We start from the raw sequence: 15,495 nt of genomic DNA, 5'->3' as shown, positions 1-15,495 counted from the left end.
GCAGATGGGGAAGAGGAGGAGGAGGTTGGGTCTGTGGTTGGGACCCAGGGGGTAGTTTTTATTCTTTTTCCCAGTTAGCATGTCTCACTGTGTCTGCACTGCAGGTGCAGAACAGCGTCCTGCCCTGGGTCACATTGGCCACGTGCAGGCTCAGCTCGCTCTCACTGACCCGCGTGGCCCGGTAATTTGCTCCAGGGAGGTTTATGACTTCCTCATCCCCGGAACTCCGCAGACTGGCCAGCACCTGTAGTTGTCCCTGGAGATCCTGCTGGTACCAGCTCATCCAAGGGTACTGGGAATCCTTCAGGATGCACCGCAGGGTTTCAGCCTGTCCACGAGGTACAAGGACCCACCTGGGCTTTTGCTCCACCAAGCTCGTGGCTGCATCTGAAACACACAGGCCGGCCAGGCTGAAGCTCCTGGGGGTAGCGGTCACCACCAGATCTCTAGCTGCAGCCAAAGCCTGAAGAGGGATCCCATGAGTAATGCTGGGAGGAGGCTGTTGCAGAAGGGGTCCTTTCACAGGGTGAGGGGACCGTAGGGCAGTCTTGGCAAGGCTGGGGTCAGGGAGCAGAACTTTCTGCGCCTACAGGTGCCCCTGTGACCCAGTCCCTCTTTTCCTCCCTCAGCCCACCAAGTGGTTGTCTCTGCCAGGCCCCTGACCTGTACTCACGGCAGCCAGGAGCACCCAGCCCCACAGGACGGGAAACGGGGCCATTCCCTCGCCTCTCCAGCAGGGTAGGGGGATGGGGCCACCAGGCAGGAGAGCAGACGCTGACCTGGGAGGCCCGATTAGTGGCCGAGACTCTCCAGGCCTGACACTCAAAACGGAGTGGCTTTTCCAGGAAACTCAGTATCTTGGCTCATCTTCTCACTGAAACTCAAACCTCAGACTGGAGTTTCCTGTTTCAGCACACCAACGCATACTCATACACACATGTGCACACTCCCCACACTCACTCCGGGGCCTCGGTGAGTGTACCTGGACCTGCACCCTCTCAGCTGCTTTGCAGAGAGATTCCTAGTAATGTGATGCTGAATCTGTGTCTCAAATCTTCACAAGGAATTAAAATAACTCAATGAAACCAAGTCACAGGGCTTCCCTGGTGGCTCAGTGGTAAAGAATGCTCCTGCCAATGCAGGAGACATAGGTTCAGTCCCTGGGTCAGGAAGATCCCCTGGAGGAGGGCATGGCAACCCACTCCAATATTCTGGCCTGGGAAATCCATGGACAGAAGAGCCTGGAGGGCTATGGTCCATAGGGTTTACAAAAGAGATGGACATGACTGAGCAACTAAACAACAACAACCAAGTCAAACTTGAACAGAGACACTTTCCTATATGCATAGAGGCTCCTGCAGGGCAACTCTGGTGGTGAAGCTCCAATACTTTGGCCACCTCATGCGAAGAGTTGATTCACTGGAAAAGACTCTGATGCTGGGAAGGATTGGGGGCAGAAGGAGAAGGGGACGACAGAGGATGAGATGGCGGGATGGCATCACCGATTCAATGGACATGAGTTTGAGTGATCTCCGGGAGTTGGTGATGGACAGGGAGGCCTGGCGTGCTGCAATTCATGGGGTCACAAAGAGTCGGACACGACTGAGCGACTGAACTGAACTGAACTGAAGGAACACTCATCTCTGATGACCTGTGTTTTCCTCTGTAAAAGCAAATACAAACAAAACAGAAGAAAATAAGGGAAGAGACTTCCCTCCCTTCCATTCTCTTAGAGCATTTATTTAGAAAACTTATAAGTTCTTTCTCTGTCTCTTTGAAATGTACATACCATACTCTCCTTAAAAGTTAAATCACCTCTTGCCAGTATTAAGACCCAGGCATCTCTTTCTCAAGGACCTGCAACCATTTCTTTGGAATAAAATCATCAAAGAAAATGAGCCTAACTTGGTCTAGAGCTGATGCCTGGTACCACGTTGCAAAATGATTTCATCATAAAGATATGATATAGGGACCTCCTTGGCTGTCCAGTGGTTAAGACACTGCACTTCCACTCAGGGGACTCAGGTTTGATCCCTGGTCAGGGAACTAAGATCACGCATGCTACAGGGGGTGACCAAAAGAAAAATACTATGACATTTATTTTTCCTTTGGTAAAGCCAATTAGCAAACACAGGTAGACACCCCAATTCCCAAGGGACTTCAGCATGGACTGCGGATTGCGGAAACGGACTGCCAAGTCCTCTCATTTGAGGGCTAGTTATTGCTTCTCTTAGGGCTTCCCTTGTGGCTCAGCTGGTAAAGAATCCACCTGCAATGTGGGAGACCTGGCCTGGGTTCGATCCCTGGGTTGGGAAGATCCCCTGGAGAAGGGAAAGGCTACCCACTCCAGTATTCTGGCCTAGAGAATTCCAGGGACTGTATATTCCACAGGGTCGCAAAGAACTGGACACGACTGTGTGACTTTCACTTTCACTTTTGTTTTTAATTGTATTTTCCCAACAACTCACAGTGCTGCCACTTCCTGGCAGTGTGACCTTGGATCTCAGTTCATTTCTCTGTAAGATGGAGATAATATTGGAAGCAAGTTCATAGGAGTAAGTGGATTAATACATGAAAATTTCTTAGAATAGAGCTCCTACTAAGACTCACTTAGTAGGAGTTGAACTCTAATGTTGCAATTGTAAACTTCCAATTCAATAAAAATATGACAATTATAGTCACTTTTACTGGTCTTTGTGGGCTTCCCTGTCGGCTCAGACAGTAAAGAATCTGCCTGTAATGTGGGAAACCTGGGTTCAGTCCCTAGGTTGGGAAGATCCCCTGGAGAAGGACATGGCAATCCACTCCAGTATTCTGGCCTGGAGAATTCCCATGAACAGAGGAGCCTGGTGAGCTACAGTCCATGGGGTCGCAAAGAGTTGGACATGACCGAGCAACTAAGCACACACACATATTGGTCTTTAATCTCCTGGCACGCTGCAGTCCGTGTGGACCCAAAGAGTCAGATACAACTTACTTACTCAACAGCAACAACATGTGTAAAGTAACGTCATTAATATCTTCTATATCACACTTTCAAGTTTGCATAATCTAGATGTGCACAAAATGTGAATTGCACTATATTCTAAGTAACATGTGCTGATTCCCCCCTGCCCCCTTTTTTTGTTGTTGGGGGAGGATCTACTTTTTTAATATTTAAATGTTGACTACAAAATTATTCACAACCTAAAAGTTGAGAATTATGTTTCATTTGACGGGAATTTTTAGGACTTCAAGACAGGGAGGGTGCATCTCAAATAACCCTGAGAACTGCTGTAGGGGAAGCAAGGGAGGGAGCCAAGGTATTTAGGAGTTTTGCAACAAAGATCAGGTAGTCTGAGCATCAATAGGTAATTATTAAAGAAAACCAGCTATCTAGAGTCAAGGAATTGAGCACTTTTATTTGTATTGAGAAATGCAAGCGTCTGTGCTCACTAAAATCATTCTTTTGATATACACCTCAGCCATCTGGGACCAGTATCCTGTGTTTTCACTTCCTGAGTTTCTTCAGGGCTCACTGCTACTGCTGCTGCTGCTGAGTCACTTCAGTCGTGTCCGAATCTGTGTGACCCCATAGATGGAAGCCCACCAGGCTCCCCCATCCCTGGGATTCTCCAGGCAAGAACACTGGAGTGGGTTGCCCTTTCCTTCTCCAATGTGTGAAAGTGAAGTCGCTCAGTCGTGTCAGACCCTTAGCGATCCCACGGACTGCAGCACACCAGGCTCCTCCATCCATGGGATTTTCTAGGCAAGAGTACTGGAGTGGCTTGCCATTGCCTTCTCCAAGGGCTCACTGCAGGGAGTAGCTATAGTCTGAAGGCTGCTAGATAGAAGGTATTCTTCTTGCCGAGTTGTCTGGAGCTCACCAGCTCGCCATCTGGTGGTGGCTGCAGTTGCTGATGACAGTGACATCCTTTGTTTACCAACATGGCAGGAAATATTCCATTTCTCAGAAGTTTCAGGCCTGAAAGTGTCAGTCACTCAGTCGTTTCCAACTCTTCGAGACTCCGTGGACTGTAGCCCGCCAGGCTCCTCTGACCTTGGAGTTCTCCAGGCCAGAATACTGAAGTAGGTTGCCATCCCTTCTCAAGAGGATTTTCCTGACCCAGGGATCAAACCCGAGTATCCTGCATTGCAGGCAAATTCTTTACCATCTGAGCCACCTGGGAAGACCTGTTTCAGATGTACAGCATTATAATTCAACACCTGAACACTCTGCAAAGTGGTCACAAGTCTGGTCAGCATCCATCACCATGCTGTTGATGTCCTTTCCCTCAGGTAACCACTCCTTTGATCTCCTGTGCTGAGTCACTCTTGCCTTCAGCCCCCTTACCTATTCCCAGCATCAGAACTCCAGAGAAGGAGAGAAATGAGCTTAGGGAAGCACCGACCAAATCACACCTCTTGAATACCAGACCAACGGGCATGCCAAGATGTGTGCTCACCCTCACAAGACTCAAGAACTTAATCCTGAAGTTTGCTCCCATGAGAGTCACTCTGGGGTTTAGATAATGAGAGGAAAGTGGTTTGGGAGAGGGGAGAAAATGGTAACTGGGGAAAAGGGAGAAAGAGTAGAGAAAAGCCCCACGAAAAGCCAGACAGAGGGGACCCAGGAGCAGGGATCCCCTGTGTTGCAGTGGTTACTGGCTCTCCCCAGGCCAGTGCTCTGGCCAGTGAGCAGATTGCAGGGAAAGGGATCCTGGGCCCATCTCGGTTTACAGGCCTGGCTGTCCTGTCTCCCAGCCCCTTCTCCCATTTCCTTTAGCCTTAATCCCCAAATGCGATTGGGATCAGCATGTCTCTGACAACCCTGTTATCTCCTCCCCAGGCTCCCACTCTTCAAGATCGGTGCCTCCCCAAGCTCCTGCTCTGCTCTTGGCCCGGTTCCTATCCAGGGCCAAGGTAAGCCTCTTCCTTCCAGATGGCTGCCTAGCTCCTTACCTTCCCTGCCCTGCTCAGGGGTGGGTGGTACGGTTGTCCTCTTGAGAAAGGTGCTTTCTCCCAGCTGCACCCCAGCTACCATTCAGGTGCTCCTAGCAGCTGCAAACATCCTCAGCTAGGTTCTTACCAGCTTTGATGAGCTGAGCAGGTGATGAGAAGAATCATCTGCCCTATATGGGGGCTCAGACAGAGGCACCAGTGTCTACCCACCCTTGTTTATGCTGAATTCCTGTGTAGAAATGTGTGGCCCAGACTCTGTGATGGAGGAGGCCCTCCAGGCTAGCCTTGTTTTTTTTTTTTTTTTCTTTCAGATCCTCTCCATTGTCTGATGGAAAAAGAACACTGAGGGTCAGGTGAGGATGGGGTCTATCAGACAATGGAAGAAAGAACTCTAGGGTGAGAGACTTTTGTCCCTTTCCCAAGGAGCAGCCAGTGAATGACACCAGCTCCCTCCACCAGGACAAGTTATGGTGGAAATGCCTTCAGGGGAAGGAGTTCTTTGTGGGTGTCGGTGACCCAAAGGCGTGTTCATTCTCCCAGGCCCCCGTGGTCTCATGCTCGCTCCGCCACTGACCGGATGGGAGCTCAGACACTGATCAAGTCACTCCTTGATGACTCCCTTTCCTCACCCAAAAATTAAATGGACTGGGATTCTTGGAAAAGCAAGTGGGTCTGAAGTTCCTTTTCATCTCGGTGTTCCGATGCTATAATATTCCTTCTGAGCTTTTATTGTTTGCATCGCACTGAACAGCTTGCCAGCTGCCAGCGGGGAAGATGGCCAAGCCTCTGGTGGAGGGTCCCTGAATATGATTTCTCTGAGAGGCAATTCATGGGAAGAAGGGGAAAGTGCAGAGCATCCCAAAGGCAAATTCATGCTTATTCCCCATTTTCTCCATCTCATTCTCCTCCTTGCTCCTCCCCAGCAATGTGCAGAAACTTGAAGCTGCCCCAGACTTGCCCATCTGGAAAGCTGATTATGTCTCCCTCACCTCTGCATGTCCTTCTAGGGATTAGTAGTCAAGACTCCTCCGGGAGATGGAAATCAAAGCCTTCCCCTCGCCCCCTCCCAGCACCTCTTCTTCCTGTGCTGTAGGGAGGCTGGAAGGCAGGGCTACGAGAAGTCCCACCCCCACTCCCGGTCTGTGCATCACTTCTGGGTAGAGATGAAACAGAAAACGCTCGTGAAAACTGGGGTGGGGAGCATGTGCCAGAGCCAGAGGGCTCAGTAAGAACATCCAGGGATACAGGGATGGGGGGGCAGGAAGGGAAAGAATGGAGGGAGGCAGAGAGAGAAATAGAGGGAGAAAAGCATTGCAAAAAATTAAAAAAGGAGGGAGAGAAAGTGAGGAAGGGAGAAACAAAACCTCCTTGATTCCACGGAGTCCCCATGGGCAGGACTTGCCTCAGGTTGACAGGGGAGAGCCAGAGTGATTCATTCCTGAGCATTTCATGCCAGGTGCCTATTCCAGGGCAAGAGCACCTTCTTTCTGAGCACCTCACACCTCCTGAGTTATGTAAGTGGCTCCACTCTGAACCCAGAGATAATCAGATCAGAGGAGCCCCAGTCTGCCCCTCCCCCATGGCACGGTGCCTGGTGCAGATACAGGAGCATATAAGTCCATACTTCTTGAGTGTCCATCTAAGGAGAGATGCTCCAGACCCCAGAAGCCATGGCCTGTGCCCTTCTCCTCTGGCTTCTCCTATTTACAGCCTTTGCAACTCCCTCCCAAGGCAATCGCCTTGGCCCCACACCACGTCTGCGTTATTCCAGGTTCCTAGATCCTTCTAACGCTGTTTTCCTGCGCTGGGACTTTGACTTTGAGGCTGAGATCATCACTTTTGAGCTCCAGGTCCGGACAGCTGGCTGGGTGGGCTTGGGTGTCACAAATCGCTACAGCAGAGTGGGAAGTGACCTGGTTGTCGGAGGCGTCTCGCCTGACGGCAATGTCTATTTCTCGGTGAGTCTGAAGGTGGCTCCCTCCCAAGCATGTTGGGTGTCTTGCTGGGTGGGGGATGACTCTGACTCCAGGAAGGATCTATATTTTCCAAACATATTCGGGCATAGGCCCAGAACATCAGCTGATGGCTGACCTCTCCCTACAGAAATAGTCCATTGGAGAGGCTGAATCTAGGCCTTCCAGACTGAATGTCCCTAAAGTGCCAGGGGAATGGAGGCATTGGACTGAAAGAGAGAGCGTCCTGGGCCACAGTCGGTGCAGGTCACTGGGGGAGAATCCAAGCTGTTTAGGATACAGTCATCATCTTCTGCTACCTTTAGGCTCAGTGAGAGAGACCACAACATAAAATAGTCTAGTAATGACATCAGTGCCCACAATAATAATAGCTTAAAATTAGTATGCACTTTTGGTTAAGCAGGGGTTGGTCCAAATCTTTGCACATGAAACCTCCCAGAATCACCAGGAAGCAGATGATTGTTATCCCACTTTACGGATGAAGAAGCAGCACACCTGTCTCCCTGTCTCATTCTGAACTGCCTTTATATGGGGAAGGGTCAATGTTAAGAGACCCCTGAAAAGATGAGCATAGAGCTTTCAGAGAACAAGTGGGTTTTTAAGACGTGGGGATATAGGAATATTAGGATTCGTGGAGATGAGATTTGAAATGGGACAAGTAAAGCAGGATCAGATACCAGCCATCCCTCTTCCCCATGAATCCCCCCTTGACGCCACGCTCTGTCTCAGGAGCGAACTACATTGTATAGACCCTGGTTCCGCTAACTTGGTACCTTAGCGGGGCTAAAGGGACCCAGACTACGCCAAAGCCGCGAGCACTTAGGACTCCCGGCTCTCTCCCCGTGGCCTTCCCTGGGCCCCAGGACCAGCACCTGGTGGATGAGGACACCCTGGAAGAGGACGGGAGCCAGGATGCAGAGCTGCAGGGGCTGACGGAAGATGCCGTCTACACCACCATGCGCTTCTCCAGGCCCTTCCGCTCCTGCGACCCTCACGACCAAGACATCGCGGTAAAGGAGGGAGCGGGCAGGAGCGTCTGGTCGCGAGCAGCCTTTCCTCCTGGGCCGTGACGCCACCCCAACCTGGAGTGGCCGTGCCCATCGGGCAGCCGGTCTCGGTTCCCAGGGCCGCCATCTCTCTTTGCCTTCCCCAGCACGCCCCCCACCCCCAGTCCTAACGTCTGTGACTCCACCAGCCCTCTACGGGCGGCCTTCCCCGACAGCCCATGCCCCCCACCCTGGCGTCCCCTCTTGAAGAACCTTCCCTGATCTCCTTGAACTGCAGGGTGTCAACCTTACCTGTGGGTACAGGCTCAGAGAGGGGCTGGGAGAGGGGGTGTGGCTTGCCCAGCATCTCCAGCAGGTCAGCCTCTAGGCAGAACCAGAACCTAACTAGTTCTGATCCCCAGTCTCAAGCCGTCTCCATTCAGAAACCGGGATGTGGCGTTCTGGGGGGCGGGGGCTCCGAGCAACTCCGGCTCTTTATCTCTCATCACAGGACAAAATTCAGCAAAAGGCAAAGTGACAGATGAGAAGGGGTTTACTAAGAGGACACTTGTGGGGCTTACATTGGGTGGAGGGCACTACCCCTGCGGACCTAGTGTACTATAGGTTTATAATCAAAGGGAAAGCGGGAAGGCGGGGGGAGGCCCCTTCCGCCTCATTCTTGAGTAGACATCAAGCATCCATCCTCAGTTCCTCCTCCGCATCAGGAGGGGGAGTTTGCTCGTCCCTCCGTGGTCAAGCCAGGACTGTCATGGTGCTATGGAAAATTTGTTTCAAGTCTCAGTACAATGAGGGTCTTTCACTTTCACATGTCACCTTTCCACAAATTATTGTTTTTTATGTGCGTAGAGAGTATGTCCTAGGTGGTCATTAAGTAACTGAGCTCACCAGCAGGATGTGTGTTTCACACCTCCATGGTTTTCTTGTTTGGGGGCATGTCTCCTGCTTCTGCTGCTTGGTTTTGTTGCTTAATAAGCCTGTTTGGTTTTGTGGCTATGTACACCTGCTTTGGTTGGAGTTCCCTGGTGGCTCAGATGGTAAAGAATCTGCCTGCGATGCAAGAGGCCCAGGTTCCATCCCTGGGTCAGGAAGATCCCCTAGAGAGAGGACTGGCAACGCACTCCAGTGTTCTTGCCTGGAGAATCCCATGGCCAGAGAAGCCTGGCTCTGGTCCATAGGGTTGCAAAGAGTCGAACATGAATGAAGCAACTTAGCACAGGCAAACCTGTTTTCTTGAGTACTCTTCACCTCACAGGGGCCTCTCATGCTTTCACCCCTCAGTGGGATTAACAGATCACCCGCTTTGTCACTTCACTCTGTCCCTGTCAGGTGCACTGTGAGCCGGTGACTTGTGTCGGTGGTTGGGTGTGGGTGTGTGCAAAGTGCTGCTTGTGGGCGGCAGCACCTGGACACCCTTGACACCCACAGAGCGACACTGTGAGGGTGCTGGCCGCCTATGGCCTGGATGACACCCCAAAGATGGATCGGGAGCGTACTTTTGTGAAGTCCATCTTCCTGCTCCAAATCGTCCACCCTGATGATCTCGATGCCCCCGAGGACACCATCATCCATGACTTGGAGATCACAGATGTAAGACCCCCTCCTTCCTGCCCAGTCACCTCCAGCCCCCTCCCCACCTTTCACTCAGTCCAGACCTTCCTCTTGCACCCGATATTCAGTATATTCCTGGAACCCGGGTTCCTCTGACTCCCCTCGGTCCCCTGAGGATGGTCAAACTGGCCCTCAAGTGGCCACCCTTCCCTGACTTGTCCCTTCCCCTGCTTCTCTGGGAGCCTCCCTCCCACCCGCTCAGCCTCTGCGTGTCCCCCTGTAGTTCCTCATCCCAGAGGATGACACCACGTACGCCTGCACCTTCCTCCCTCTCCCCATCGTTAGCAAGAAGCACCACATCTACAAGGTACCGTGAACCAGACGGCGGGGCGTTGTCAAGGTGGCTGAGACAGGCAGTGGGCACGGTTGACTCTGAAGAGGTGCATGATGGAGGTGTCTAGGCGGACCTGGGGCGAGGCCAGGTCTGGTGGAGGTGGCAGTTCCAGGATTTCCTAAGCTCCCAGCACTGTTTTACTCATGCCCCAAGGTGCAGCAGTGATTTTGATGATGGTCATTTGTTACTAAGTACCTTCAAAGACCAAAGGATGAGCCCTACCCTGGGCCCAGAAGTGTGTTCTTTTAGCCCTGGAGGAAGTGCAGGCTGGTGCGGTGAGGGGGGGTGGCACGTGGCCAAAGTCTGGCCAGAGGAGACTGAGGTAGGTCATCTGATTTCACATTTGAGTGATTACAATTTTGATCAAATAAATGAAAGTGTGATCTTACCGTGAATGGCCAAAGTGTGCAAGCCATGGTTTTCTTTAGAGAGTGACTCCAACAAGCTCAGATATAGGGAGCTGATGCTCAGAACATGCTCAGATATAGGGAACTGATGAGGTTATTAAGGGGAAGTCGGAAGTCTTGGGACATTCCTGGCTAGACCTGTGCTGTGTTCTCAGGAAGAGGTTTTAAAAAGAATGAGGGCTGAGAGAGGAGTCGGGTGGAGTGCCAGGGAAATGACAGATTGGGGAAGGAGGAAACAGAGGAAATGGAAGGGGAAGAGGGAAGTGGAGACGTGGGCATAGTTTTATTAATATGTGGGGAAAAGAAAGTGAGGTGGGGCTGGGGGCTCGAGGGATAAGGACTTGACCCAGAAAATCTTGACCGTGCTGTGTCTTGCAACCCGCGCCCAGTTCGAGCCCAAGCTGGTCCAGCACAACGAGACAATTGTGCACCACATCCTGGTGTACGCCTGCGGCAACGCCAGCGCTCTCCCCACGGGCATCAGCGATTGCTACGGGGCCGACCCCGCCTTCTCCCTCTGCTCGCAGGTCATCGTGGGCTGGGCTGTCGGGGGCACAGTGAGTCCGCGTGATGAGCGAAATGGGTGGCTAAGGGGACACGTGTGGTCAGGCGATGGGGATGGGTGGATGGGTGGAAGATGGAGACAAGGGAGGTCTGGGGTGGAGGCGAGAAGACACGCCATTTATCTATCTGGGAAGTATCTACTTCCAGCCATTCTCGCTGCCAAACCTCCCTCCTTCCACCAGAGTTACCAGTTTCCAGACGACGTGGGCATCTCTATTGGGACGCCCCTGGACCCCCAGTGGATCCGCCTAGAGATTCATTACAGCAATTTTCACAACCTGCCTGGTGAGCGTCTAGAGCGTTTATGGACACACGGGTGGATGGGGCTGGCTGAGTCCTCTAGGCATTGATGCAGGAGGCCGCTGACTCCTGCTCGCAGCCCCACCCTTGCCTTCCCAGGCCTCTTTCTTCGCAGTCTGTGCCCCGTTCCCCCGCCTCCTCTGATCGGTCCTGCCTGCCCCAGGTCTGTACGACTCCTCGGGGATCCGAGTATACTACACCGCGCACCTGCGCAAGTATGACATGGGCGTCCTGCAGCTGGGCGTCTTCACTTTCCCCATCCACTTCATCCCCCCTGGCGCCGAGTCCTTCATGTCCTACGGACTGTGTAAGACGGAGAAGTTTGAAGAGGTGAAGCCAGAAGGCGTCCCCCCCACCCCCCACTTCCCCTGAGATTCCCCGTTCCCAGTCATAGATCTGGTGTGATGCACCAGCGCACAGCCTGAGTCCCCAGGCTGGAGAAGGACCACCGCCTGGTGCTTTGGGAAATTCACCCGACCTGGCTGGTGCAGGGGAGGAGGGAGTCGTGGCTGGGCCAGGAAGCCCAGCAGGGACTAAAGGGGTGTGTTCCAGTCTTCAGAGGAAGGTGTCAGATAGTAAAGGAGGAAACCAAGGAGCAGAGGAGAGTGACTCACGAGAACCAGGCGGTCTCCTCCCTGCCACAGATGAACGGGGCTCCGGTGCCCGACATCCGGGTCTTTGGCTACCTGCTCCACACCCACCTGGCCGGCCGCTCATTGCAGGCGGTGCAGTATAGGTAAGAAAGACACAGATTGGAAGCGCCCCCTTCTGTATTTGGAAATGAATTTTAGGAACAGTTGTTTATTCTGCAGCGTGAGGTTATGCTCGGTTGGAGCAGGAGAAGCTAGAACTGTTCCTGGAGTAGAGATGACAGAGGGTGGAGATTTTTGTTATACAGGCCATCTGTGCCCACAGAAGGAGCCCACATGCTGCTGCTTTGTTGACAGACCACCCTCCCCGCGGCAGCCTTGCCTTACTGCTCTCCCCACACTGTCTCCCTCCAGAAATGGAACTCAACTCCGCGTAATCTGTAAAGATGATGCCTACGACTTCAATCTGCAGGAGACTCGAGATTTACCTTATCGCACGGTGATCAAGCCGGTGCGAGCCGGGGAGGGGAAGGCATGGCTGGCATCCGGGGAAGGCAGGATCAGCACTTGTTATTGTTAGCCAAGAGGTCTAAGACCGGACCTGTCCCTCTGCCTCTTACCTTCAGCATTTGTTTCTCTCTGCACAGGGGGATGAATTGCTGGTAGAGTGTCGCTACCAGACGCTGGACCGCGACTCCTTGACTTTTGTAAGTACCTGGCTCCCCACCATGGTTAATGACAATAAGCCTCAGAATAGCCTTACCCCTGGCCTTGGCTATCCCATGACTCAGCTGATCTTTCTCTAAGATCTAGCTCTCTCTTCTTCTCCAGGGGGGTCCCAGCACCATTAATGAGATGTGCCTCATCTTTTTCTTCTACTATCCCCGAAACAACATCTCCAGCTGCCAGGGGTACCCTGACATCATCTACGTGGCCCACGAGCTGGGGGAGGAGGTGTCAGAGTGAGTCGTCCTGGAAGATAAGACCAACATTGGCCGCTAGAAGTTAGACCACTTGTGCACAGAGTATTTGTCTGCCTTTCTCTCGTGCACTTACCTGATTCGGACACTGTTCGCTTTCAAGGAGTGACCTTTAACTGGGGCTTTCCGGGTGGTGCAGTGGTAAAGATTCTGCCTGCCAATGCAGGAAACACAAGAGATGCGGTTCAATTCCTGGATTGGGAAGACCCACTGGAGTAGGAAATGGAAACTCATTCTAGTATTCTTGCCGGGACAATCCCATGGACAGGGGAGCCTGGCAGGCTACAGTTCACAGGGTCACAAACAGTCAGACACGACCGAGCATCTTTCTCTTTTCACACTTTAATAATTTTAATGGATAATCATTGGCTAATGTAATGGCTTCACCATGATACTTATCAAGACCTATCGAATTCATGGGGTCACAAAGAGTTGGAAGTGACTGAGCACACATGCAGTAACCTTATAATTACTTGGGACTAAGGTCCTCCCTGAGGCTCTGATGAAAATGCTGAAGCTCCTTTCCAAGAAAAATGCACATCTTTGCAAATACATTCCATTTCACAGACAATTTCAGGACATGTATAGGTTCCCAGAAGTCATCCCATCAACCTTCTTGGACCTCATGGTCCCCAGATCAAGAAACACGTCTTTAAAGAGTCTGCACTTCCTCTTTTTCACTTTTAAAAAATTCCCATCTCTAATTCTGATGATTTTGCCTTCTGCCATGCTCACAGTTGTCTTACTAACTTGTAAGACATTCCTTATGGTTTACGCTGACATGGAACTGATGCTAACAAAAGTGAGGCTGCTTTTTACACATTTTGCCAAAGCTTTAAGTCACTAGTGTCTGAACTAGTGTTTGCTCTTTCTGTCCACGGCAGCTCCATGGAGGGCATGATGGCCATGAGCAATGTGGAGTGGGCCCCAGAGAGCATTAAGAAGGCTGAGAAGGCCTGCAAGGAGGCCCAGCAGACAGTGATAATAAAGACCATTGATGTAAGTGTCCCGGGAGACACTGCGCTCTCAGGGTTAGGGCTAAAGGAGTGAGGGATGGTTTGGATGAGGCCAGAAAAGAGGAGAAAGGGGGTGTGAGTGACAACGGCAGGAACGCTGGATCAGAGAAGAGGAAGCTGAGCTAGCAGAGGAGGGCTGATGCTGCTCTGGGTGTGGGTGGGCACCTCCCGGTTAGCCTGTGAGGCTGCAGGGACTGGGGATAACCAAGGAAGGTCTTAGAAGATGAAAACAGGTGGGGGTGCTTCCACCGTCACCCGTTTTCCTCCTTCTCCTGCAGGAGTTAGTGGAAAACACAACAGGCTGGATTCGGGACATCAACCCTACACCCCGGGGTCCTTGTTTGGAGTCTTCTGGAGGCAAAGTGGAGCCCCAGGACAAAATCCCTGCAGGCTTCAAGGCAGCCCCCGTGGTCCTCTCAGGGTCCAGCTGTGCCACCCCGAGGTGCCTCCCTCTGGCCGCCCTCTTGTTTGGGCAGGGGGCCCTGTCTTGGCTCCTTGCCACCCTGCAGGCTGGAATCTGATACCGTCTCCTCAGTCACATATTCAGGCCCCTTCCCTGCTCAGACCTCCCCTTATCATCGCACAAACTCCCCCCTTGGCCCCAAAGTCCCCATCTGTGCCCCTTCCCATGACCTCAGTCATGACTGCAGGCCTGGGCATGGCACAGAGCCCACAGAGCCTGTCCCATGACAAGCTCGACAGTCCATCCTTTAAAGCATCCTAGAGGCACTGGTAGGACCACACATCCTCTAACAAAACCTGGATTCAAGGCGGGGTGAGGGACTAGGTCTCTGAGCAGTCCGGTACCCAGGCTCACTCAAGAAGATGCTGTGTGGGGAGGAGGGTGCTTGAATGCATGGAGGGAGACCTGTAAACCCTCCTCAGCTCATGCTGGCCCTGGAGGGGCTCCTGTTTCTCTTTTCTGCTGACAGCTTTGTCCAACCCTCCCTGTGAGGCAGAGGCAGCCACACGTGTGCTTCTTGTGGTAAAGGGAGAGGCTCTGTTTATAAGGGACAAAGTTCAAGGCACCAAATTAAACAGAATTCAACTCGCTTCCCAGTGCCATCTCTTTCCTTTGAGCCTCTGGTCCGTGTGAAGCAGCTGCCACTAAGGTGGTCTCTTAAAGGCTCAGGCTGAGGCATCCAGAGGGCATTTGAGAATCTGGTTGCCCCAAATGCAGCTTCTAACGCACCGTTTGCTTGCCTCAATTGTGCCTTGACTGCCAGGTGATATCTATTTCCTCAATATGTATCACATTCTCAACACTCAGATCACCAGGTGTCAAGAGTCTGCCTGGCCAGGGAGGCTGACCTGGGCTCTGAAAACAGCTCGAGGGCATGCCAGTCTGTGAATTGCCTTGCCCACGGTTCCCCTGTCTTCTGGAAGGGACCCCTACCCTGAATATTCCAGGGTGTTTCAGTTCAGTTCAGTTCAGTTCAGTCGCTCAGTCGTATCCGACTCTGCGCAACCCCATGAATCACAGCACGCCAGGCCTCCCTGTCCATCACCAACTCCCGGAGTTCACTCAAACTCATGTCCACAGAGTCGGTGCTGCCAGGGTGTTTAGAGGATCTTAATTCCCTGAAGATTAGAGATCTGGTCTGTAAATTTCTTGCCACTGCTTGAGTTCGTGTGTGTGCATGCCAGGACGCTTCAGTCATGTCCAACTCTGTGCAACCCTATGGACCATAGCCAGACACACTCCTCTGTCCATGGGGTTCCCCAGATAAGAATACTGGAGTGGGTTGCCAAGCAAAGCAGAAAACATGGCTTAC

The 15,495-nt window shown here is 52.2% G+C and overlaps 1 protein-coding gene and 1 gene segment (V, D, J or C); one reads left to right on the top strand and one right to left on the bottom strand.

Moving 5' to 3' along the window:
• Positions 1-58: 58 nt before the first annotated feature.
• On the bottom strand, positions 59-5,050 carry LOC148778407 (T-cell receptor beta chain V region E1-like). The segment is given in 3 exon segments: positions 59-387; positions 664-874; positions 4,942-5,050. Coding segments are annotated over 2 exon segments (384 nt in total).
• Positions 747-14,696, top strand: LOC129551982 (putative DBH-like monooxygenase protein 2). Its single transcript, XM_088831911.1, has 15 exons — positions 747-853; positions 4,829-4,902; positions 6,652-6,899; positions 7,778-7,924; positions 9,347-9,508; positions 9,753-9,836; positions 10,660-10,827; positions 11,017-11,119; positions 11,298-11,464; positions 11,779-11,870; positions 12,139-12,235; positions 12,372-12,431; positions 12,556-12,686; positions 13,589-13,703; positions 13,999-14,696. The coding sequence occupies exons 1-15, from the start codon at positions 747-749 to the stop codon at positions 14,239-14,241; spliced, it is 1,998 nt and encodes a 665-aa protein (XP_088688037.1). The 3' UTR covers positions 14,242-14,696.
• The last annotated feature ends 799 nt before the right edge of the window (positions 14,697-15,495 follow it).

The sequence above is a fragment of the Moschus berezovskii genome, chromosome 3, assembly GCF_049115385.1.
Source record: "Moschus berezovskii isolate FMDL1 chromosome 3, NW_MosBer_1.0, whole genome shotgun sequence".
Lineage (NCBI taxonomy): Eukaryota > Metazoa > Chordata > Mammalia > Artiodactyla > Moschidae > Moschus > Moschus berezovskii.
Note: the sequence above shows the minus strand (reverse complement) of the source record. Positions and strands in the feature narration are given on the sequence as shown.

Excerpts from the sequence above, each read along its gene's own strand:
- LOC129551982 (XM_088831911.1), top strand. The coding sequence starts at position 747 with ATGGGGCCACCAGGCAGGAGAGCAGACGCTGACCTGGGAGGCCCGATT. Across the intron at positions 854-4,828 it reads TGGCTTTTCCAGGAAACTCA|GCTCCCACTCTTCAAGATCG; the intron begins GTATCTTGGCTC and ends TCTCCTCCCCAG. Across the intron at positions 12,236-12,371 it reads ATCGCACGGTGATCAAGCCG|GGGGATGAATTGCTGGTAGA; the intron begins GTGCGAGCCGGG and ends CTCTCTGCACAG.